Below are 25,123 nucleotides of genomic sequence, written 5' to 3'. Positions count from 1 at the left end.
AAGGGTCCTGCTATTATTATTTTATTATAAATCAAATAAAATACAAAAAAAAAAAGAATTTAGATGACAATAAAATAGTATGAGAATTGTTAATTTATAGTAATTTATTTATTAATTAATAGTTGTATTTATGATCTGTTGGTTGTTATTGTTAACGGAATTTATATGCAAAGTAACTGATTTTGAAACGGATAAAGTAAATTTGATGGAAGAGGAGGAGAAAAGGGGAGAAAAAAAAAAGAAAAAGAAGTAGATTTTTTTTTTTGATTTAATTTAAAACCATCCTTCCTTTTCCTCCTACAATCTCGTGGTTGCGTGCCAATCTTATGGAGCTTTATGGTTCGTCGCCGCCACCTCCCAACATCCCTGCCTCCGATTTTCCCTCCTGATTTTCTATCCCAACCCTAATTCTGCCCAGTTCTCCTTCCCGCAGCCATGTTCCCCTGGCGGAACTTTGCCAAATCCGCCGAGGCCACCTTCTCGCGGTGGGCCCTCAAGAGGGTTTGCAAGTTCTTCCTCAAGAAGAAACTTGGCCAGTTCATTCTCGGCGACCTCGACCTCGACCAGCTCGACGTCCAACTCTCTGAGGGAACCATTCAGCTCTCCGATCTCGCTCTCAATGTCGATTTCGTCAACACCAAGGTATTCGTGCTATTCTCGCCGCCTTTTCTTTGATGGTTTGGTTGGTAGTATTGAAAGAAGGTATGGAATTTTAATAAATAGTGTGTTGCCAACACCCCGGAAGGAAGTCTAACTTGAATTAGTTGTTTATTAACACACATAGAAGGGAGAGGATTAAGTTCTTTTCATTCGGTCGTGTATGTATGGTCAAGGTTTAGGATGTAAAGTCATGTGGTTTTCTGTAACTTCTAGTTTTGGCCAGCCAGCTGAGATTTAACGGTCCACTCTGGTTCTGTCAAAGTTCTTTTTTCCTTTTTTGATGATAAATTAAAGTTTACATGAGTAGCGTCGGTAGGGTCAGGCAAGGCCTTGAAGCTAAAAAAATGGTTTTCCGTCAATCTCTTGTGATAATATAGTGCGTTCACTTGATATGCTTCTCATACATGCATCACTTCTCTCACAAGGACTATGGATCCTTTTGGTCAAATAACTTAAGGTCTAACTGAGTAAGTACTCATATAATTGTTTTATACAAGATATAGGCTGTTTTCATAAACTATTCTTAAGAGCTTATTGGAATAAGCTGAAAACAGTTTATGGACAGCCAGATTATAAACTATTTCAAATGGGACCTAAGTACGTCAAAAGGTGTTTGTTATAGGAAAAATGTGAATTCTTAATGTAGGGTTTAAGTTTTATTACAAAGTAAACTCTTAAGATTGCTTTTATAGAATTGGGAGTTGTTCTCAGCTGAAAATCATCAACAGTATTTATTTAGTTTTTTTTTTTGTTGACTTATTACGTTCCTCTGCAAATGTTTTATCAGTTTGGTAAGAAATCATCCATAATGATCAAAGAAGGTTCAATTGGCTACCTGTTAATTAAAATGCCTTGGAGTGGTAAAGGTTGTGAGGTTGAAGTGAATGGGCTTGAATTAGTAGTTTCTCCATGCTTAGATAAAGTGTCAACAAGTGAAGATGACACTTGTGGCATGGATAATAGTGATAATCATCGCTATGGATACAGCTCAACGAGGACTGAGCATGGAATATCAGATGATGCTGAGAAGTTGGCTTCAATGGATGTTCACGAAGGTGTGAAAACCATTGCAAAAATGATAAAGTGGTTGCTCACAAGCTTCCATGTTACAGTAACAAATGTAATTGTTGCATTTGATCCATCTGTTGATAATGTAGAAAATAAGACACATTGTCATCATACCTTAGTTCTTCAGATTTCTGAAATACAATGTGGAACTAGTCTGTCTGAAGACGCTGATTTGAATGTTGATGTCCTTGGCATAAGCCAGTTAACAAACTTTGTAAAGTTTCATGGAGCAGTTATTGAGCTTCTCCAAATAGATAATGAGGATTTCTACTTTCATCATGAATCAAGTGCAGGATGTGATGAACCTGTTCTGGGGTCAAATATAGCAACATGTCCAGTCATGACTGGGAACAAAGGTGGATTTAGTGGAAGTATAAAATTAAGTATTCCTTGGAAGAATGGCTCCTTGGACATTTGCAAGGTGGATGCCGTTGCTCATGTTGATCCCATAGTGTTAAGATTTCAGCCTAGCTCTATTAAATGGCTATTGCAAGCATGGGAAACTCTTAAGAATCTGAACAAGAATGGCAAAGGTTGCACAAATCACAATGTAAGAGGATCTGCCCAGTTAAATTCTACATTGTTACGGCATTCATCAACTTCAGTTTCTATTAGCAGTGCTTCCAGTGAGATTATAACTGCCGATGGCAGTTTGTCAGTTGAATGCGCTTCTTTGATCCAACCTGAAACCCTTGCTGAAGATTTACTTCCTGCAGCTAATGTTATATCTGATTGGGTACCATTATCTACTCATACAAGTCACAATAAGGATGGTATTCAAGAACTCGATTTTGGGGCAAGGTTGGTCCTTTCCTTTCTCCCTCTTAAATGTTATTATTATTAGAGAAACATTTAATTGAAATAAATTGCCAGACTCTCTGGATACCTTGACAAATGACAATTCTGAAAATCTTATTTAGTTTGACCATCTAACTTCACAACATGGCAATCTCATATTTTCTCTTTTGCTCCATGTTGTTGAATAGAAAAATTTCTTATGCTACCTTCTGATTAAATATTTGTCATCAATTAATTCTCTTCTCTCAGAGAAAACTAATAGAAAATTTTGAAATTCATTCAAACATCTATATTGGATGTATCTGCTACAGATTAGTCTAAAAACTTTAAAATGAAAGTATAATTCATGTTGTGTTATCAATTAAACTTTATGGTTACTCTGAGTAAACCCTAAAGTACTTTGGTAATTTTACCTAATGTTAACAACGTAAAGAAATATCACTTCCTTAGGACATCTATTATGTACATGGTAGCTAAATCAACTAAGTATTTTTAGCAGCTCATGGGTCTTCCCTATCTTTATTGACTCTTAATCTGTTGATAATTTTGTTATTGGGATTCTGCAGTGTGGACCAGTTTTTTGAATGTTTTGATGGAATGAGAAATTCTCAATCAGCTTTAGGAAACAGTGGAATGTGGAATTGGACATATTCAGTTTTTAGTGCTATTACTGCTGCATCCAGCCTTGCTTCTGGATCTTTGCATATTCCATCTGGTACTTACTTTTCAAGCTATTATTTGTTATGGAAACTTTATATCTTCAATTTGTTTGGTTTAAACTTTTTGTATGCAGTTCACTCCTGCATATTGCATTTTTTAATGTCTGTATACAAGTAAGCATATGGAGCTAAACGACTATTTCTAATGTTTGTGCTGAATAAATAGGCACACAAAATATATGCTGTTTCCTTTTGATAGTTTGTTATTCACTAATTTTTTTATGGTATTAATAAACAGAACAGCAACATATGGAAACCAATTTCAGCGCAACTTTTGCTGGAGTATCTGTTGTTTTGTCTTGCTGTGTTGATGAACAGAAAAAATTTTCTGACACTGAAATTGGTCACAAGGATGGGTTACAAATTGATTATCTTGGTGCAGAGTGCAATGACATCGTTTTGGCTTTGCAGGTAAATTTTGCTTTGATGTTTTCTCCCCAAACCCCTTTGCAAAATCTTTACCCATGGCTTCATGCTTTCTTTGAGAGACCTATTTACCTGTATCTACTCTGATACTTGTTTTTGAATAAGTTCCTCCTCTAACTTAGAATGCATTGTAATCCCCATAGGTATGCCCTCAAGGAATGACTCTAGATGCAAAGGTGAGTCATATAGAAGTTGCTAATTTTTGTAACATTGGAGTTGATGCTAAAAATCAAACTGCTTTGGTTCAACACCTACAAGCTAAGGTCCTCGATGCTCTCCCTTCTTCTACCTGTTACAATATAGATTCACATTCATTAATTGGGTCTGTTGCGACAGATTTTCCATTTGGAAACAATGATTGTTTGTTGAAAGTTACACTGTTTAGAACTTCTGGTGTCATGAATTGCAAATTCTCAGTGCAATCAAGTTCATCTGATGGTTGTCTCATAGGAAACACATCATTCTCACTGAGCTTGCCCCCATTTAGTTTTTGGGTAATCTTTTCAGTAATTAATGTGCTCATGAATCTGCTAAAGGAAGTTGAGAAATCACTTGGGATGCATAACAAAGAAAAGGAAATTCTATCTGAAGCCTTAGATAACAAGTGTGGACCATCTCAGAGTAATATGAAGGAAGGTTCTAGTCCCTGTGTGAGATCTTTCTCCCCAACACAGTGCTTGCACGGTGATATATCAATATCTAATGCAAGAGTGATATTGTGTTTTCCTTTCGAAAGGGATGGAGATCATAACAATTCATTTCCCTGGGAACAGTTCATTGCTCTTGATTTTACTTCATCATCACCTTTGAACAATGGATGCACTCCAATTTATAGTCAAAGTTCAAATGCAAGTTCGAAGAAAAGATTTCCTTCAGTATCTGCTCAATCTCTTCAATTGAGTTTCTGTGATCTTGACATCTACTTGATCACATCAAGTAATGAGAATGGTGGAATCATCTCCTATGATGTGCAGAATGAGAAATTTTCTGCTAGCTGCTTCTTTTCTATTTTTCATAGAAGAGGACGTTTCTCTGTTTTTCGTGTTGTTTTGCAAGGGGGTAAAGTTACTGGTCCTTGGATTGCTAAGAAAGCCAGATTATTTGCTAATTCAGAGCAAACTAGGGGCAAAGAGGACACTGGAAGAAAGGGGCACGAGTTTGTGTCTGTATCAACAGTGAAAGATCTGGAAGAATGGAAAGCTCAAACTCAACAAGAGATGATTTTAAGCTCATCCTTTCTCATACATGTCCATCTATCTCAACTTGTGATTAATATGAATTATTCTCAATATAAAGGCATACATCATCTTCTACATCAAACACTGAATGCATTGACATGTGTGGCTTCTAAGGAAGCCAATGTTGAAAAGGAATCTTCTGTGTCACAATCATCAGTATTTATGGAATGTGATTCTCTTGAAATTCTTATCGATAGGGATACATCTGAGAGTACCAAAAGTGCAATCAAGAGTGAACTTCCTGGAATTTGGTGTCAGTTCAGGCTGAAGGTTCAACAGTTTGAGGTGCTATCGGTCACCAATACTGGTGGCATTAAGGCTGCAAGTTTCTTCCGGTTAGCTCATGGTGAAGGCAAGTTGTGGGGGTTTGTCACTGGACTTCCTGATCACGAGTTTCTTCTGATTACTTGTAGCAACTCCGTTGTGAAAAGAGGTGATGGAGGAGGTTCTAATACATTATCTTCCAAATGTGCTGGTTCTGAAGTCATCTGTCTCTCTGATCCTGAGATTTCTGTCGCTGTAACATCCATTACGGTCAGCTGTGGTACGGTTATTGCTGTAGGTGGTCGTTTGGATTGGTTTAATGCAATTTCATCCTTTTTCTGTTTACCTGCTTCTAATACCGAAGGTATAGGAGATAGTAGTGTTTCAAAGGAGGAACATAATAACTCTCACACAACTTATTTTGTTTTGTGCTTGATTGATATTGCTTTGAGCTATGAGCCTTATCTGAAGAATCCTGCAGTTCATAGTGAACTGAATTCAGAGTCTAGCTGTTCATTTATCAAAGAAGATATGAGTGAACAATGTGTTTCCTGTTTGTTGGCTGCTTCCAGCTTAACTCTTTCAAATTCATCTTCAGCGGACACAGTTGAAAATGTTTTCGAAATTCGAGTGCATGATTTGGGGCTTCTACTTCATTTAAATTCGGAACTGAATTCTATGTCTGACATTTATAGTGTTGAACATCTTCAAAAAACTGGTTATGTTAAAGTTTCTCAGGAGGCTTTTATGGAGGCAATTTTGAAAACAAACTGTACTACCAGTCTTCTTTGGGAACTGGAATTATCTAAATCTCATGTTAATTTGGAAACTTGCTATGACACAACTGCTGGTCTGATTCGTTTGGCTGCCCAACTTCAGCAATTATTTGCTCCTGACGTGGAGGAATCTATCGTGCATTTGCAGAATAGGTGGCATAATGTTCAAAAGGCACAACAAAGGAACGAATTAAAAATTGAAAATAAGAACTGCAGATTTGACTCGATGTCTGCAATATCTGAACAATGCTCCCCTCATACATTTTCAATGGATGAATCAAGAATAGCTGGCTGGATGGATGAAATATGTGAAGATGCATTTAAACTAAACAACAATAATACACCCCAATCTTCTCCTTTTGAATCAGGGATTCCACTTGACGGAAGCTTAATTGAAGTTGGTCAGATGAATTTGCATAAGCCCGAAGTTCTTTCTCATGAACTAACTTTGACTGAGCCAGTGAGTGTGCGTGGACCTGAAGGTAGTGATACTTCATTTCTGCAAGAGGGTTGTTTTCCAGAGATTATAGAAAGCTATTGTTTGTCTGACTTGCGCCCTCTCTCAGAGCTATCTTTAGGTATTCATTGTGATGAGCTTTCTAGACACAAACTGAGGAACGTGGAACATAAAGAGATTGAAAGAGGAAGTGGTAGATGGTATGGAGGCACCTCTCTGAAAGTATTAGAAAACCACATTGCAGAGGAAAACAAACAACCTGGAATGAAAAAGGCTGTAGATCATCAAGGCATGCTTTCATCTGATGATAGTTCAACACATGGTGAGACTTGTGGACGTGTAATTCTTAAGAAAATTGATATAAGATGGAGAATGTATAGTGGTTCTGACTGGCTTGACTCTGAGAAAAGTGGGCAGCATTCTGGGAGAGACACATCTATTTGCTTGGAACTTTTATTGTCTGGGATGAAATTTCAGTATGATATATATCCAGTTGGTGGACTACATGTATCTAAGATGTCTGTGTCTGTTAAAGATTTTTATCTGTATGACAGAAGCCATGATGCACCTTGGAAACTGGTAACTTTGAAAATTTTGTTGATTTAAATTACATGATTTTACTTCAAACATCTTTAAACTTACAAGTTATAGGTTTTAATATTTCTATTTTTAAATTGGAAGGTATTAGGATATTATCAATCAAAAGGTCATCCTAGGGAATCATTTTCGAAAGCATTTAAATTGGACTTGGATGCAGTTAGACCAGATCCTCTTACTCCCCTCGAGGAGTACAGGTAAAGTGCCATTCTGACTGTTTTTGTTGGAGATGGTATCGCCTTTGTAAACCTTACCATTAGTTGAGTGAAATAGGCTGACTGGTTTAGCAATTGCTTAAACTTTCTTCAACTATTAGGTAAAGTGGTGATGACTTTCGACTTCTAGTTTCCTCATAGCTTTTAAAGGCATGGCAGTTACATTGTGTTTTTCACAACTTTCATGGCTATGTATTTATGTTAATAAATATACACCGGGATATTAGATATCCTGGTCTTTCTTCACAACTAAAGTCCACTTAATTACAGCGATCCCTACAACTTTTAAAATAATATATAGGAAATATTAAGCACGAAGTATGTCGTATATTTCATGCTTTTCTTTCTCCTTTTCAGGTTAAATGTTACTATTTTACCTCTGCTTTTACATCTCCATCAGCGCCAGCTTGATTTTTTTGTTGACTTCTTTGGGAGAAAAAACACATTGAAGGGTCAGTTTCCTAATAGTTCTCAAGATTTGGAGGGTTCAAAATCATTGCCTGAGAAGACTAAGAAAGATAAAGATCATGTATTTCATTCAGTTGCACCAGAGGCGCTGCTTCCCTACTTCCAGGCAAGTTGTGTTCTATAATAATTTCATGTTTTGCCATATTTTTGGACTGTACATTGTTCTGTACGGCAACATAAAGTGTTAAAGAAATACAGAAATCCCAATTACTATACCAGTCAGTCCGTTTTCCTCACTTTGGTGAAAGTGTGTTGCATGGAATTGAACTGTTGCTCCCATGAAGTTGAAGAAACACGTGTTGTGGTCTAATCCCTGTCTTAAAGCATATTTAAGACATTAATTCAAAAGCTTTTCTTCTACCTGGTAATATTATTGTATTCATTATTTATTTTGGTTTCAGAAGCTAGATATATGGCCTATTCTTGTTCGGGTGGATTACAGTCCAACTCATGTAGATCTAGCAGCCTTAAGGAATGGAAAGTATGTAGAGCTTGTAAATCTTGTCCCTTGGAAGGTAAAATTTCTTCAATTTTTTTCTTTCTTTCTTATTGTTGATTAAATTTAGATAAAAAGTCCAGCCCAGCTTTATACCCCAGGCTGTCCTCTTTTCTTTCATATTTTAGTTTTATAATTGCCTATATTATCACCTGATGGGCTCATTGTTAAACAGTATAGCATCAAGGCTTGCTATTTTAGTGGTTGTTGCCAAACTATAAATATTGTTGCTAAGAACCCCTTTTATTCTTAAATAATATTTCGCATAATATTTCACAAAGAATGTACATGACAACTCTGTTTCAAGATATTCTTCAAATTATAGACCATTATCTTTTAAACTGAGTTTGATGTGTTTGTCGACTCATGAATATTATTTGGTGTTGCAATGATTCTCCTGGTTGTGCACCCTGAAAATTGAGTAAAAAACATTGTTGACCCTTTTTTATCTTCGGCAACTAATGCAAAAAGTAAATATAAATATTTTTGAATGCTATCCCAGGGGATTGAGCTTAACCTGAAACATGTTCATGCCTCTGGGGTCTACGGTTGGGCCAGTGTTTGTGAAACTACTGTAGGGGATTGGTTGGAAGATATATCTCAGAATCAGGTATGCTAACTTGGATTATATTCCTTGGAAATGTGTGGTTTACCTTTTAGCTTTCTTCATTTATAATATTTACATTGTTCAATATGTAGATTCATAAAATACTCCGGGGGCTTCCTACTGTACGATCATTGATTGCAGTTGGGGCTGGTGCTGCTAAGCTGGTTTCATCACCAGTAGAGAGCTACAAGAAGGAGCGGAGAGTGCTCAAGGGTGTGCAGAGAGGTAGGTTGTTGGTAGATATTTTTCTGCTAGTTTTACCTGTATAATTTAGAATTTTGCACAAGATAATAAAAAATAAGCAGCTAGAGCAGTATAATTTGTCAAAATATTTATTAGTGATCTGTACATAGTACTAACATTTCTGCAAATTTATTTAGATATTGAACATGATACTAACCATAGAAGAATCACACCACAAAAGCTAGCTGTTGTAGTTGGCGAGCTCACATTTCTATAAACATCACGCTTGCCCTTACTTCCCATCTAGGACTCCAATTTTATATCTTGCAATCAGATCTTAACATTGGATCACACTTTGCTGCCCCAAAGGTGTGGTTGTATGCCAGCCGTTAGACTATAATCCCAAGTGAATCCTACAATACTGGTGTCACCTCCTGTGCTACTCAATTGCAATTGAGAGAGATGGTGGAGAACGCTGGTACAAACTGATGATAACCTTGGCATAACCATACTATAAAAGCTAACCATTGTAGTTGTAGAGCTCGAGGTCTTGTGAATCCCATTATACCATACACTCGATGCGTGACTCAAGACCTATACATTGCAATTGGATCCTATCTACACTTAAGGCTGATTCACAGTATCCTAATTTGAGATCCTTGATGAAACTATTTTCTTCTTTTTGTGTACAACAGACTTCGGTTTCACTGAATCTAACATGGATTGAATGTCATAGTTGAATGGAGCTAGCTCCTTTATCTTGGTTTCAATTAGTTTTTGAATATTGATGCTAATCCCTCGCATCAGAATTAGGGATTAGTTGATTCATGATTTTTTAATTAGTTTGGAGTTTGTTGTTTGACTAAGGCTAATTTACATGTTTATTTATTTGAGTTTCATTATAAATGTTTGGACATTTTTTTTAATTGCATAAAGATTTCCTGATTGCATAGGTTATATAAAAAAATGTTTTATATTTACATTTTAAGAAGTTTAAAGTTTAATTATTTTGATTAATAAGATAACAAGTGGTTTCTCATTAACCATACATTAATTACTTATTAACTAGTTGATTGGTTGTTGCCAAACTATAAATATTGTTGCTAAGAACCCTTTTTATTCTTAAATAATATTTTGCATAATTTACTCTTGTTTGTTTGCTTGTTTGTAATAGTTTGCTTTGGTGTTGCAGGACATGTTAGGCCCTGTATTTGTACATAATCAATCTTTCACTAGTAAATAAATAGTGTCCAGTTGCAACCCATCAGTTTTAGCGTTCCTTATGATGCCAGTTGGCACTTATGAACCTTCCGTTAGTGAATTCAGTTTTCTACCCATTTGAATGATTATAGAATTATTTTCTTAGTTTTCTGGGACAGTAAATTCTAATGCTACGTTGCTCTACTCAGGTTCAGTTTTCATTGTAATATTAAAAAATCTTTGTAGGTACAATTGCATTTCTTCGAAGTATTTCCCTTGAAGCTGTTGGACTTGGAGTTCATCTGGCTGCGGGAGCCCACGACATTCTCCTCCAAGCGGAGTATATTCTTTCAAGCATACCTTCTCCAGTTCCACTGCCTGTAAAAGACAAACTAAAAACAGATGTTAGATCCAATCAACCTAAAGATGCCCAAGAAGGAATTCAACAGGTGAAATGTCAAAATTATTGAGAATGATATGTTGGTCTTGGTCTATGTTTGACTTCTTCAACACGTGTTAAGTGAAGGGACAGATAATAGAATGTGTCTTCTGTGAACACAATATGAATAATCTGATCTGGAGTTGCCTGTAGCAAAATTAGTATTCAATTTATTTTCTTAAATATCATTATACTTGTTGAAACCATTTGGATTAATTGCTTGCATCACATAATCTATGTTTTGATTTATTTACTCATTCCCTTGGGGATCATGGATGCTTGTACAAATGACAAAAGTTCATTGTGTTCATTATTTCCTTGGCTACATTAAGGTTATTTTTCTTGATTTTATAGGCTTATGAGAGCCTTAGTGATGGCTTGGGAAAATCTGCTGCTGTGTTAGTTCAGAGTCCCTTAAAAAAATTTCAGCGAGGTTCAGGGGCTGGACCTGCTTTGGCTGCTGCTGTTCGAGCTGTTCCTGCTGCTGCTATAGCCCCCGCTTCAGCTTGTGCAAGTGCTGTACACTGTGCTCTTCTTGGATTCAGAAATAGGTCTGTGATAAAGCTGACATGACTTTAATGTAACTCCTTGACTTTTCCAAAATTGGATATAAACAGTGTTTTCCTCCCTCCCCCTTTACAGCCTAGATCCAGAACGTAAAAAGGAGTCCATGGAGAAATATTGTCCAGCACAACCCTGGGAAGAAGACTGATTAATGGTTCCATTACTGACATTACTTTGTCTTCGTACTAAATTGACATTACAATTTTAACGTTTAACATATATATATATTTAACCCTGCAGATTATTATGTGAGGATTGATTAATTGATATTGTTGCTTCCCTTACCAAGCAGATTCAGAAGTTTTTTTCTTTAATTTGCTGGACAGTCTCTTGTGTATCATGTGAGTTGAGCTTCCCTTCTTGGTGAAAGATAAGAAAAAAATGTACTCTATGAATTGAAGTATGGCTTAAAAAGGAATCTTTGGTGGCTTGTTAATTTTCAATATTATCTCTTGATGGATGCTATGAGACTAACATTTCTTCATACTATTCTCATTATGTATCGATTTCAGAAAAATGTACGAGATACCTGTTGATATAACCATTGATTCCTGAACCTTGTTGTTTTGAAATATCACTTTATTTAATAAAATCATCTGTGAATCAGATTTGTCTGTCATATGCTGTAAATTGAGCATTTATTTATGCGTATAGTCTTGCTTGTATTTCATTTTCCAGTTCTAAATATGTGCATTCGCTGCAGATCTAGAGTTACAGAACCAGTCAGATGATTCTTTTCTATCAGAGATTCTGAGTAACTGTATATGCTGTAAATATGGATGCTGCTTGTTAATCTTATTCTTATTCAAACGGTTGTCATTATAGGTACAATGACCCAATTGATGTAGTTAGATGTACATAATATCATTCTTTGCAAAAATTGATATTTATGTATAATGCCTTTATTTGTTGTAAATAGTGTATCGTGTTTCAAACCCAGCTTTGTCCAATCCATTAATTTTACTGTGGTTATTACCGGAGCTGTTGATAATGCAGTCTCTCAATAATGTGGCAATTTTGTGTTGCCAATGTTTTTCCCATGTAATATAATGTTTATTTATTATAATTGCTTATTACTGTAAATTAATTAATTTTTTTTTACTGTGAATATTTTATTCTGAATAGGTACTACGAGTGTAAGATTTCTATTATATCTTGCGATGCTAGAAGGCCTAGTTTGATCTTTGGTTACAAATTCTTTACAACAAAAGTCATGCTTTTGCTAGAAAGGTCTGTGCTGAAGAGCTGTGTCCCTTGGTGAACTTTTACAATGTTGGGATATAATCGAGCAGGATACAGATCTATGTTATATGATGTATGGGGATTTAGATTCTGAAATGTTTGAAAGTTGAGGTTTAAGGGTTAACGACGGGAGGACAGGTTTCTCATTTTTAATAAATATTCTATAGTTTAATAATTTATAAAATAAAAGTAAACTGAAATTATAATATATTTAGTGTTTTGATCTTTTACATAATTTATTTTTATTAATATCTTTTAAATAAAAGAACTTTAAAGTTTTATTTTTAGTCATACTGTATAGGTTTCTGTTACAACTACTTTGTTGTGAAAGTTTCATTTACTAATTAGTTACTCTTTTGTATCTTAGATCTGTGAGAGAAACTCATCTGATTGATTGAATGATATTCATTCGTACTTTTCACTTCCGTTCTCATTTTTAACATATTTCTAAAGCTTAATCTTGGCTATTGTTCCCGTTGAATCACCTCCAACATCCCAACTGGCAACTCAACATCTGGTGAATCTGATTCAGATGACCACTCCTGTAAATTTCACCTTATGTTGTGCTGAGACGATCACTTCAAATCTTCAAAATGTTGCCAATTAACATTTCTATATTCAAAATATCTGTAAATAGGATTAGTCAAATAGAACAATTAAAATATATTGTCACATAGTACTAAAGTGAACTATTTCATCTATCGAACATCCCAAACGTAAAATAAAGATATAATTTATTGAAGACATTTCATTTCCTTCTTGGTTATCATTAAAAAAAATACTTTAATCAAGATTCATTTAAAGATAATTTAACAACTTTAGAAAATTTCACATCATATGAAGATATAACGTGAGAATAAATACACATATTCTTAACGTGTGTGTGTATATATATATATATATATATATATATATATATATATATATATATATATATATATAATTGACAAATATTCTTGATTATGTAATATATATTCGTTATTGTTATAATAAGAGAAACATATATAAAAGTAGGTAAGATTTCAGAAAATCACTACACTACTACATATTGTGATATTGTATACGTGTCGGTGTTTGATAGATGTTAGATACAACGTACAATTTAAGAGGTGTCATAGTTTTCAAACTTGATAAGGAAACTACTATGTAACATAATTTTGATTTCAAAGGAGTGATCAAAAGGACACGTGAACAAGTTGTGTAAATATATCATCTGCCACTTACAAGCAAACACCCCATTTAACCTTCCTCTTACTTTGTATCTTAATCTGGTGAGAACGATTCAGAGGATGGGAGAAGAAATGCTCTTTGCTCCATCTACTTTGGTCAATAGAGTTATGCGGAAACAAAGAGTATATAAGAAGTTTTATGGTAACAAACATCACGCTAAACCTCTTCTAGGGTCAAAGCTAGAATTAAAGGTTTCATATGCTTTTTAACAAGTATTTGATGACCAAATCTTTCCTAAAATAATAAGTGTCACAAGTGCAAAGCAAGCTTGGAAAACAATATAAGAATAGTTTTAAAGAAGTGATGAGGTATACAATGTTAAACTTCATTTTCTAAGATGAGATTTTGAATTAATGAGAATGAAAGAATTTGAGACCATTCAAGAATATTATTCTAGAATAAAATAAAATTAGTCAAATTTGAGCATGTGGAGAAAATATTTCCGACAAAAAATTGTTGAAAAAAAATTAATTTCTATTCTCCAAAAATTTGATTCAATCGCAATCACAATTAATCAAATAAAATATTTGACTACATTGTTAATAACACAACCAATGGACTCTCTTGAAGCTTATGAACAAAGATTGAAAAGGAGTAAAAAAAGACTTGGTAGAAAATTCCTTTCAATCAAAACTAAAACTATGATATCAGAATAAAGAATATGAAGGAAATAAAAGTAAATGTGATGAGTGCATATTTATCCTCTCAGTTAGTCTTTAATATTGAATTCTTAATTAATTTTTGTACTTTAAAAGAATATTTTAATTAATATTTGTTATAATTGGGTTTATTGAGCATGAGATACTAAAACAAGATAAAAATAGATTCTTAGTTGCATAAATATTCTTTGGATATTTTGAGGTGTGTTAGTATAGTTATAGTTTTGTTGAGCCCATTGAGGTGTATGAAAATAAATTAGTTAAAATTTCATGACACCTTAAAGATAAATCCAATAATGGAAAATAATTAAGACCACAAGAACTCAATCCAAGCATAGTATGAAAAAGTGAAGAAATTTGGCTAAGCTAAGAAGACGAAAGAGACAACAAAAATTGGATCTTGCGATTTTCTCTATTTGTCTACAAAAAGAGATTTGATAATTGATGAATGTTTAAGATAAAAGATAATTTAGGGAAATATATCTTAAGATATTTTATTTGATATTATTAAATAATTACCTAATTTAACTATATCAGTAAATATCAAAAGATAATATTGGCTAAATCTTTTTGAATTTAGAAAAGATATTCTCAAATATTTTTAGATCTCGACAGTAATAAAATATATCTTGAAGATATTGGATTATTTAGAAGATAATCGGGAGATATTACATTATTATATAAGAGATTTTATCAACAAAAAGTATCTTCCAAATATTTTTATAATTATCTAAATCTATTAATTATTTGGAAGATATAAGATAAAAGATTTTATCAATAAAATATTCAGAATCCAAGCCCAATCAAACCCTATATAAAGAGACCTAGGGAAGAAAAAATTATAACTCATTCATTCACTCAGACTCCTCCATTGGAAGCAATCCTCCACCACTCCTCTTATTTTATTTTACCATGTATTTCACTCCATTCATGAACGACTAAGTTTCTAGGGCTATTCCACTGTAATTTCATCATGAATTCTAAATGTATTTGTTTCTTTTGATTATTGATTTAAGTTATCTTGTTTCTATGTCTTTCATCTCTCAATCACATTAAAAGTAATGATTTTTGCATCATAAAGTGTTTAAATCTACATGCATATTGATCATATGGAGTTCAATGGTTTTCTAGGTTTGATTGAGAATATACTTTGATTGAGAATTAGGAACCTTTATATGATTAAACGAGTTTTTGCTACTAATTAAAAATGTACTTTGATTGGTGGTAAGAATTTCAACTATAATTGATTGAGAGTTTACTTTGATTAATTAAATTTTAATTTGGTTAGGAGATATAAGAATAAACATGATTAAACACAATATGATTCAATTGAGAATGTACTTTGGTTGAATTCATTGTGAATAACCTAGAAAGGTCTTGCTTTTAATTGAAAATCTACTTTGATTAATTGTGAGATCGCTCTCGAATTAATTGAGAAAGTACTTCAATTAATTTGAAACTTAAACAATGATCAATTGAACAATAATCTGTGGATAACCAATGTTGAATCTATCTTGGAAAAGGAGTGGAATTAACCTATTTCGTTATAATTGTTTCTAAGTTTTGTATTTGTTCTTCAACTAGACTCACATTCTTCAAACATTAATTTCATTAGCATAGTTTTTCAGTTTTATGTATAAGCATTACATAACATTTACTAATCCTTCAGAGTCTCCATTAGAATCAAGTATTGAAAAGCAATTCTGTATTCGTTGGAAAACGACTCAGGGTTACTTTAATCCTATCTATTTTCTTGATTACTAACTTGGCAATACTGAAGTTGCCTTGTAAAGTAGTATTAATTTGATAAATTCAACAACAACGTATCAAAAGAAGAAATGATAGAAATAAAGAAAATTCTAGAAGTTTATTTATGACCCATCAAGGAAAATATCCTCAATGTGCCATATGTAAAAAGATAAATCACTTGGAAAAAGATTGTTGGCATACTGAAAACCTCAATGTCAGTATTGTAAGAAATTTTGACACATAGAAAAAAATTGTCGCAACAAAAATCAACAAGTAAATTGGATAATGGGTGTAGTAATCACATGACTAATGATCTAAACATCTTTAAAGAAATTGATAACTCTATTAGAGTTGAAGTACAATTGAGGAATGATGCAATGATGGAATCTAAAGGCAAAGGCACTGTCATGGTGAAGACCAAGAAAGGAACGAGACTCATTAATGACGTTCTACTAGTACCCAATATTATAGAAAATTTCTTAAGCATTGGCTAAATGTGGAGAAAGGCTATACTTTTCATTTTGAAAGATATAAATCTTCTATCTATGACAACTAAATGCGAGAGACATGTCAAGTTAAAGTTGAAGAGGGGAACGAAGGTTCTCCAATAAATTTAAAATATGCTACTAACATTGCCATGAAAGGGCAAGTCAATGATTCATGGTTATGGCATTGAAGATTCGACCACTTCAATTTCCATGCCTTGAAGTTGTTATATCAAAAGAATATGATGAGAAATCTTCCGTCCTTAAAAGATAGTGATGAAGCCTATGAAGAATGTCTTTAAGGAAAGCAACATAGACTACTGTTCTCTACCGAAACAACTTAGAAAGCAAAAGACTTACTGAAGTTAATCAACACTCGAATTTCTAGACCAATGAGAACACCATCATTACAACAGAAGTGATAAGCTGTCGTTGAAGCTATCAAATTAATACTATTTTTCAAGGCAACTTCAGTATTGCCAAGTAGTATTCAAGAAAGTAGATAGGGTTAAAGTAACCCTGAGTCGTCTCCCAATGAATACGGAATTGCCTTTCAATATTTCAATCTTATGAATGCAATGCAATAAAAATAAAAGTAATGTTTGGAGAATGTTTAAAGAACAAATAAGAAACTTAAAAACAGTTATGATTAAATAGGCTACTTCCACCGCTTTTCCAAGATAGATTCATCATCGGTTATTCACGGATAATTGTTCAATTGATTATTTTTTAAGTTTCAAATTAATTAAAGTACATTCTTAATTAATTTGAGGGCGAGCATGCATTTAACCAAAGTAAATTCTCAATCAAATGCAAAACCTTTCTAGATTATTCACAATAAATTCAACCAAAGTACATTCTCAATCAAATTCTATTGTGTTTAATCATGTCTATTCTTAAATCTCCTAACCAAGTTAAAAGTTAATCAATCAAAGTAAATTCTCAATTGATTATAGTTGAAATTATTACTACCAACCAAAGTACATTCTCAATTGATAGTAAAAACCATTTAATCCTATGAAAGTTCCTAAATTAAATCAAAGTAGATTCTCAATTTAACCTAGAAACCCTAGAACTCATATAATCAATATGCATGTAGATTCAAACACATTATGATGCAAAAATCTTTATTTTTAACAAGATAGAGAGATGAAAGACATAGAGAGAGAACAACTTAAATCAGTAATAAAAATAAACAATTGCATTAACTTAACGTAACCTCAGAATCCATCATGGAATTACAGTAGAATAGTCCTAGATGCTTAGCTCTCCATGAATGGAGTTGAATACAAGATGAAAGAAAAGTGAGAGGAGTATGAGAGAATGAATGAATGAAGTCCCCTTTCTGCCTCCCTTGGGTCTCTTTATATAGGGCTTGATTGAGCTTGGACTCTGAATATTCAGTTGACAGAATCTTTTATCTCATATCTTCCAAATAACTAAAAGATTTAGATAATTATAACATTATTTGGAATATATTTTCTGTTGATATTCCCAAATTAAATTAATTCAACAACTGAATTTTATCTTTTAGCTTTTCTGACTTTCCAAAATTGCACAAATGCCCTAAAATTTCCTCTATCTGCGCTTTAACCCCAATTGAATTTTTCAAAATTGCAACTGAACCCCTGTTTGACCAACCTTGACCAGATTCAAATCAGTTGACCAATTTTGACCAAAGAGGGCGTGGCCAATGAGAGCTTGCCACGTGGAATTCCCCTTTCTCCCAAATTAGGTTTCAGATTGGGAAAAGAGCTTGCCCCTGCGCCTGCGCCGCGAAAGGGAAAATTGTGGCTGATGCGATTTTTGGATCTCTAGTTTTCTGAATGCAGGTGCATGTTGATGGTTGCTTGCGGTGGTGATCTGGATTTGGTTGCAGGTGGTAGCGGAGCTCGCGGTTTTGATGGAGGTGCGAGATGGTGATGAAGATGAACTCACAAGGATGGGGGTGCTTTGCTACGATTTCTGTGGAGACAAAGATGCGAAAGGCGTCGCGAATGGAGAAGGAACTCGCGAATCTAACGACGACTCTGGATGGTGGCGGCTTGCGCTTCGACAAGGATGATGATGGTGGTCCTGCGGCGGCGACGCTGGTGTTGGGTGTTGTCGGAACGGTATCGGCGACACATGATGGGGACGGCGAGGCGCGATTCTCGCGACGCAACGAAGGTGAGCATGGTTGCGTCAATGGGTGGCGCGATGATGATGAGAATAGTAATGGAGAGGCTTGCAGCGACTCTTTGGTTGCTATTGGCGGCGGCTGTGCATGACCTAGGGTTTGGATTTGGGAATTAGGGTTTCTGGGAAGAAGATGATGATGTGGCAGCATGTGGTTGGTCTATTTAGTGTGCAGAGGATTAATAACGTGACAAATGGTTAGATCTGTGTGTAGAGGATTTGGACACGTGGCCTAATCTGGTGGAGTTTGGCTTAGTATTGGGCCTAGTTAAGAGAAGAGGGGTGTATGTAGGGAAATTGGGAGGTGCAAGGGTAAAAGTTGTCTGTTTGGCCCATCTGTACATTATTTTTCAAACAAATTATGATTTTGGGTCTTAATTTGCAATTTAGACCAATAAAGCTTTAATTTCAGCTGCACAAATAAATATTAGAAAATCCAAGAATAATTTATGCGTTAAAACTCGCTTTTTACGTCTCTTTAATTCTCAAACCCAACAATTCCAATCATCACAAATTCACTTTAAATCAATCATTTAAGCACCTGAATCTCATAAAAAAAATTTAATTTTAAAGCATAAATGTGGACATAAATATGCAGTCATCAAGAAGCAAAGCAAAAATATATAAAATTACTTAGAAGTGATCGAGATAGAAAGAACCACATTGTCATGAAGATGGAAAAACCAATGCTAAATAAGAAAAGTATGCCTAACACTTTTTGGACCGAAGCAGTCTACACTACAATTTACATTATAAACAAATATCTAATCAAGATAGTCCAAGACATGACTCTTATTGAACCTTGGAGTGGAAGAAATCCATTAGATAAACACCTGAGTATTTGGATCTATCTGCTACATACATGTTCTTGATCAAGGAGGCATAAGCTTGAAAACAAGACTATCAAGGAATATTCTTAGGATATAACACATTGTCAAAAGGCTATCGAGTTTATAACCTACAAACAAAACGCTGATAATTAGTCGAGATGTTAAGGTTGATGAAAATGATTCTTAGAATTGGGAAGAAGAGAAAGTTATTAAAAGCAACATTTTAGTTCTAATGCAACAATCTTAAGAAGAAACTCAAGAAGAGGCAGAAGATTCAGGTACGTTTTTTCCACCTTAACAAAAACAACAAGAAGATTCTTCATCAAAGTCTACTCAAAGATGAGTAAGATCTTTGATAGACATATACAAAACTTGCAATATGACCATGATTGAGGTTAATTGCTATCAAGATGCAACAAAGCAAGAAGTATATGAGTCAAGGTTATGGAAGAAGAGATTAAGATGATTGGGAAGAATAACATTTGGGAGCTCGTAATACAAAAGCATATGATCGTTATATGAAAGCATATGATCATGAAAATAATTTGGATGCGACATAACACGACGAGCGAATTGAGAGAATTGAAAAATTTACGAGTTTATTTTAAATAAAATATTTTATTGGCAATTTTATTTTGTAGTAAATTGGAACTATGATTTAGTTTTGGTTAATTGTAAATACTTCTTGAATTTGGATTTCCGTAATGATAATATGTTTTAAAATTTTAAATTCTTGCTCGTAACCGTGATATCCCAAAATTTGGGGTGTTATAATGTTTACGATAATGATTATGATATTTGAGATGCTCTAGGTGATGCTTTGTTGATAACAGTGTTACTATAATGATTATAGTAAGTAGTTAACTTAAGTGTTAATGAGTGGATATACCAAGGGTCTATGTGTGAGATGTTAGTGAGGACAAGGACTAGTGATCAAGGATCGATGATCGAGGTTCAAGGATCAGGGATTGATGATTGAGTAATTCATTATGATTGAATTGTTTATGTTAGAGGAGTATGAATCCTATTGTTGTTACTGTTATGTATGATGTGTTTGATTATTGTTGATATAATCAGTATGTTCATATCTTGTTATTATGATTGTTTTATAGGTATCTTACCCTATACATGTTTGTGTTTGTGGATTTGTGAATAAAATTATCGATGATGATCGTATAATGTGTACACGTGAGCAAATGATATTATAGATGTTCTAGAGGCATGTTAGATTCATGAGATGACGGGGGGAAAGATTTAGGTTTCTCTAAAAAGTTCTTTTAGTATAGACTTTTAAAACAATGTAATTGTAGTTGGTTTATTTCTTTAATCATTTTAATTACTTTTAGAATAATGTAATTGGATAAGGCTTTTGGAACTATTATGTTTTAAAATAAGTTATGCATGTTTAAAGGTTAAGGTTTTTAAAAAAATATGTTTCTGCGCTATAAGAAAGTTAAAAATTTACAGGTTTTTGTAAATCCGTGGCATCCAAAAAAAATCGGTTGCTCGTTGTTGCCATCGCGTTTTTTTCGTCTCTACTTCTATGGTGAGCAGAATTGTTGTTATTTTATTTTTTCATTTTTGTGTTTGCGTTTGTTCATCATATTAATCTGTTGTTGATATTTGTGTCCAAGTACGGTAACATTGTGGTGAGATTGTTAATATTTCTCCAAAGCGTGGTGTCCATCCATTGTAGCTCGCATTTCACAGGTTTCTATTATTATCTTGAAATTTTATTTTTAATTTAAGCCTATATTTTTCTAATATGTTGTTTATTTTTGTATGTTGGATATGTGATTAATTATATGCCTATAATTGCATTGATTTTGGCTTATACTTTTGTTTTGTTTAGAAATTATAAACTGGTTTGTTTCTGGGTTGTGGTTGCTGGTTTTGACATGTAGGTTCTATGTGTAAGATGAAATAGAAACAATAAAGATTTTTTTTTATATATTTGGACCTAGGACAACGGTTGTAAAAATAACCAAAGTAAAAAAGGGTCTATGGCCTCGATTATTCATATAACTGCAACCAAAAACCTATTTTTTTATATTTTTTATTTGGACCTATGACAATGATTGTACAAATAACTAAAGCAGAAAAGGGTTTATGGTCTCGGTTGTTTAATTAATCGCTGCTAAAAACCCAATTTTTTAATTTTTTTTTACCTTTTGGTTCGGTTCATAGTCGATGCTAGACCCACCCTTTTTTACCACGTCTTAATATACTTTGTTTGTTGAGCCACTATTGATTGTAAAAAACAACCGTTGTCGTATCCTTTTCCTGCACTAGTGAAAGCTCAATCCTAATAGAAATATACAAAAGCACAAGGCAAGATTAGTCACTAAAAGTTACACATAACAACAAGGAATTGACTAGAATGAGACAATTGCTCTAGTCACACGACTAGACATAATAAGAGGTCTAATAGTTGTTGTGACATAAAAAAGATGGAACATCTACCAATTATGGAGTTCTTGAAGAAAAGACCTAAGTTTGAATTACTGCATGCTATACCTAATTTGCATTAAGGGGAAATATTAAAATGTAATGAAAATTTTAAAACAATATAGAAAAGCCTAAGATAGAAAGCAAAATTCCATAACATTCTACATAGATAAATATCTATAACATTCTACATAAGTTTTAGCTAGCATTTTCTAAAATAATTGTGTGGGTGAAATCGAGTTTAAAAATACTTATATATACACTAACATTTGATGCAACACAACTACAAAATATACTTTTTCCAATTACTACTTTCACATTCTATTATCTTCACATTTTCTCTATTCTATTAACTATTCCTTTCACAACTTCAAAACCTATTAATTATAACAGTAGTTAGTTTCTTACACCTATGGATAGGTTTTTGTAATTATGTTATGTGATAACATGAGTTTTCAGTTAGTAATTAGTTACTTTGCTTCTCAATTCTGTTTAAGAGAAATTATATGTATCAATCTATTTTATTCCATGATAATACTGAATCTCATTTTCCTCTAACACATTAAGTTAAATACTTTTCCTTAAATAGGAAAGTATGACATTTTAATTATTGATAAAATTCAGGAATTTGATTTAATAAATTTATTGTTTTTGTAAGTGTATGATAGTAATTGGTATTTTTTTTTTATCAATGATTGAGGTTGGTTGTCTTTCTCTAGCAAAAATAGCTTTTGAGTAAGCAAAACCAGTGCTACAAGGCATTTGCACCCGAAACCATTTAAAAAATAAGGTTATTATATCGCGCATTAAAATTGTATATAAAATTTGAGTTTGGTAAAAGTAAGAACTGAGTTATAGTCAACTCAGTTTGCAAGTTTAAATTTTATTCAAACTAAAGTTTGTAAACTTAAATCTAAATATGCAGTATAAGATGTAGAGAACTTGCTTGAAGAAGAAGAAGATGCTTGATTACGTACTGGTACTAATAACAACTAGCAAGTCACTTTCTATCAAACAAAAGCCACTTCTACTAATGTACTACACAAAGAAAAATACTCATTGACACATGGAAGTTCTTCAACTGCAATTTTTGTACAAAGATTAAAATGCTTACTACTTTCTTTCTACTACATAGGTGGGGCACATAACTTAGGTTAAATTTAAAAGGGTTGAGAAGGAAGTCAGACCAAAATTCTTGCAATTCATGTCTTTAGATATTAGTAATGTCATCCCATCCTTTGAGAAATGAATGCTTCTTCTATGTGCTCCTACAAGTTACACCACCTTCATAAAACATTTCCTGAGATGGGATTTTACTCAATTATAAGATTGAAAAGTGTATAAACAAGGATATTTAGTAGCAAAAGATAAAGTGCTAAAAAATATGAATATGAAGATGGTTGACATTATCGTACCATTTTGTCTTAGCTAACAGTCTTGTCTCCTTGTCCCGAAGTAAACCCTTTTTCATTACCAACTCTCTGCTGAAACCCGTCATTCTTGTTCTTATCTTTCTTAGATGAAACCCTCCTGAGGCCTAATCGCTCCTTCCACCGACTTGAACTCTTCGGTAATCTTGGTAACTCCTCTTCATAGTCATCGTTAGCAAGCAACTCATCCCTCAAAGTCACCTTCTTGGAGCAGTCACTACTCTTCAGAGGCAACAGCATGCCCTGGAAAAAAGCTTCATCTGCTGATATCATAGAATTGTTCTTCACAGAGAATTCAAAATCTGAAGAGACAGGATCTTCTGTGTATATATTTTCATGCTTGATTGCCTGCTGGGAAACCACAAAATCATAGGAGAAGGAGATTCTGGGGTCCATACTACTACTACAGAACTTTGAGATTATAGAGCAGGAACAAATGTGGGAAAAACTTATATATATATATATATATTATATCTTCTGTTTTCGGTCAGTCTGAAGGGTTAATTTCCAAATGCAGGTCCTTGCCCTTTTATAATGATGGGGATTCTATTATGTGTGTGTGTGTTTAGTGGATATAACATGTTGTTTAGATTTGTCTTTTTATGCTAGGAATGCGGGTCTTCACCTTTAAGTGTTTAACTGTTACATGAGTAATTCGGCACCGTGAATATGAGTGTAATACACTTTCTCAAAATGATATATACTATTGACCAATTGCAGAGAAAATGTTTAAAAAAATGTGTTCCTTTATCTATATTATACAGAGGAAATTGTTTAACATTTTGATGATATGAATTCCCAGGGTCATGTGGGTTAAGTCAGATTGTTTAGCATGTCTGTATTATATTCTTCTCTTGTTCTGTCAAATATTGGAAAAGCTAGTTGTAAGCACAAGAAGGAAACAATGCAAGACTAATAATTGATGCGGCAAAGAATCTTTGAGTTGAAGTATTGAGCTTCACGTGTTTGTTTTTGCAAGTGTTGTTCACATGAAATCCACATTCTGAGTGTGGACTAGGTTTTATATATTGGTTGGCAATTGAGCTTAAGACAAATGGTCGCATGCTGCATCGTAGATTGATGTTTGTTAGTTAGCAGAAGATTAATGAAAAGCAGCACATAGCTATGTTGGTGGGAGAAAAGTTAGGCCTGAGAGCCTGTCCCCCTTTTTGTCTCCCATCCTGTTAGCAAACTTTGTCTCTTGTAATCCGATAAATGATGCTTTTACTTCTTATTATTCTATTTTAATACCATCCAATCAACCGAGCTTTAGTCCTTATTATTCTAATCTAATCCAATATCATATATACACACACTCAATGCTCGAGGCTCATTTTACTATGTCAGATCCACAGACCCTCTACTTTATTCTGGCATGACATGCATGAATCTTGCGCAAAACGTAACACAGTAATCTCTTTGGATTATCTTGCTCAAGGGACGTGTAAACTTTTAATTGCTTTATTTAATCCTGCCAAATATGGTTATTTTTTCTTATTGCTTACTTTATCAGTTTATCAGTTTAGCCTACGTTTGGAACTCAGATTAAAGATAAGACTAATTTATATAAATGAATGCAAACTTTATTTTATAAACCAATCTTGTAAAGTTGAGTTAAGTTTAAAAATTCATTTTTTAACATGTAAATCATAACCGATAATACATACAGTGCAGTTAGAACTTGATTAAACCTGACA

At 33.6% G+C, this 25,123-nt stretch overlaps 2 protein-coding genes across 8 annotated transcripts; one reads left to right on the top strand and one right to left on the bottom strand.

Annotated features, from left to right (window-relative positions):
• Positions 1–235: 235 nt before the first annotated feature.
• Positions 236–12,840, top strand: LOC124819487 (autophagy 2). Of its 7 annotated transcripts, none has more exons than XM_088104382.1 (16): positions 273–642; positions 1,448–2,529; positions 3,093–3,241; positions 3,484–3,656; positions 3,815–6,431; positions 6,516–6,985; positions 7,088–7,200; positions 7,576–7,792; positions 8,088–8,201; positions 8,685–8,792; positions 8,882–9,014; positions 10,419–10,621; positions 10,966–11,162; positions 11,254–11,329; positions 11,416–11,516; positions 11,879–12,170. In XM_088104382.1, the coding sequence occupies exons 1-14, from the start codon at positions 436–438 to the stop codon at positions 11,321–11,323; spliced, it is 5,853 nt and encodes a 1,950-aa protein (XP_087960508.1). In that variant the 5' UTR covers positions 273–435; the 3' UTR covers positions 11,324–11,329; positions 11,416–11,516; positions 11,879–12,170. The 7 variants fall into 7 exon arrangements, with proteins under 7 accessions (XP_047146970.1, XP_087960507.1, XP_087960506.1 ...); XM_088104378.1 differs by adding an exon at positions 12,301–12,840 and having other exon boundaries at positions 274–642; positions 3,815–6,985; positions 11,879–12,000; XM_088104381.1 differs by lacking the exon at positions 11,879–12,170 and adding an exon at positions 12,301–12,840 and having other exon boundaries at positions 271–642; positions 3,815–6,985; positions 11,468–11,516.
• A 10,144-nt stretch (positions 12,841–22,984) lies between these two features.
• On the bottom strand, positions 22,985–23,906 carry LOC124819489 (uncharacterized). Its single transcript, XM_047291016.2, has 2 exons — positions 23,412–23,906; positions 22,985–23,296 (listed from the first exon to the last, which is right to left on the bottom strand). Exon 1 carries the CDS (start codon positions 23,820–23,822, stop codon positions 23,421–23,423), a length of 402 nt encoding a protein of 133 aa, XP_047146972.1. The 5' UTR covers positions 23,823–23,906; the 3' UTR covers positions 22,985–23,296; positions 23,412–23,420.
• Positions 23,907–25,123: the final 1,217 nt, after the last annotated feature.

The sequence above is a fragment of the Vigna umbellata genome, chromosome 1, assembly GCF_029865625.1.
Source record: "Vigna umbellata cultivar VRB3 chromosome 1, Vumbellata_1.0, whole genome shotgun sequence".
NCBI classification, from domain to species: Eukaryota; Viridiplantae; Streptophyta; class Magnoliopsida; order Fabales; family Fabaceae; genus Vigna; species Vigna umbellata.
Note: the sequence above shows the minus strand (reverse complement) of the source record. Positions and strands in the feature narration are given on the sequence as shown.

What these genes read in the sequence shown, in the direction of transcription:
- LOC124819487 (XM_088104381.1), top strand. Translation starts at nt 436, where the DNA reads ATGTTCCCCTGGCGGAACTTTGCCAAATCCGCCGAGGCCACCTTCTCG. An exon ending in GAACTCGATTTTGGGGCAAG is followed by an intron (nt 2,530 to 3,092) that starts GTTGGTCCTTTC and finishes GGGATTCTGCAG; the next exon opens with TGTGGACCAGTTTTTTGAAT. An exon ending in TAAATCTTGTCCCTTGGAAG is followed by an intron (nt 8,202 to 8,684) that starts GTAAAATTTCTT and finishes ATGCTATCCCAG; the next exon opens with GGGATTGAGCTTAACCTGAA.
- LOC124819489 (XM_047291016.2), bottom strand. Translation starts at nt 23,822, where the DNA reads ATGGACCCCAGAATCTCCTTCTCCTATGATTTTGTGGTTTCCCAGCAG.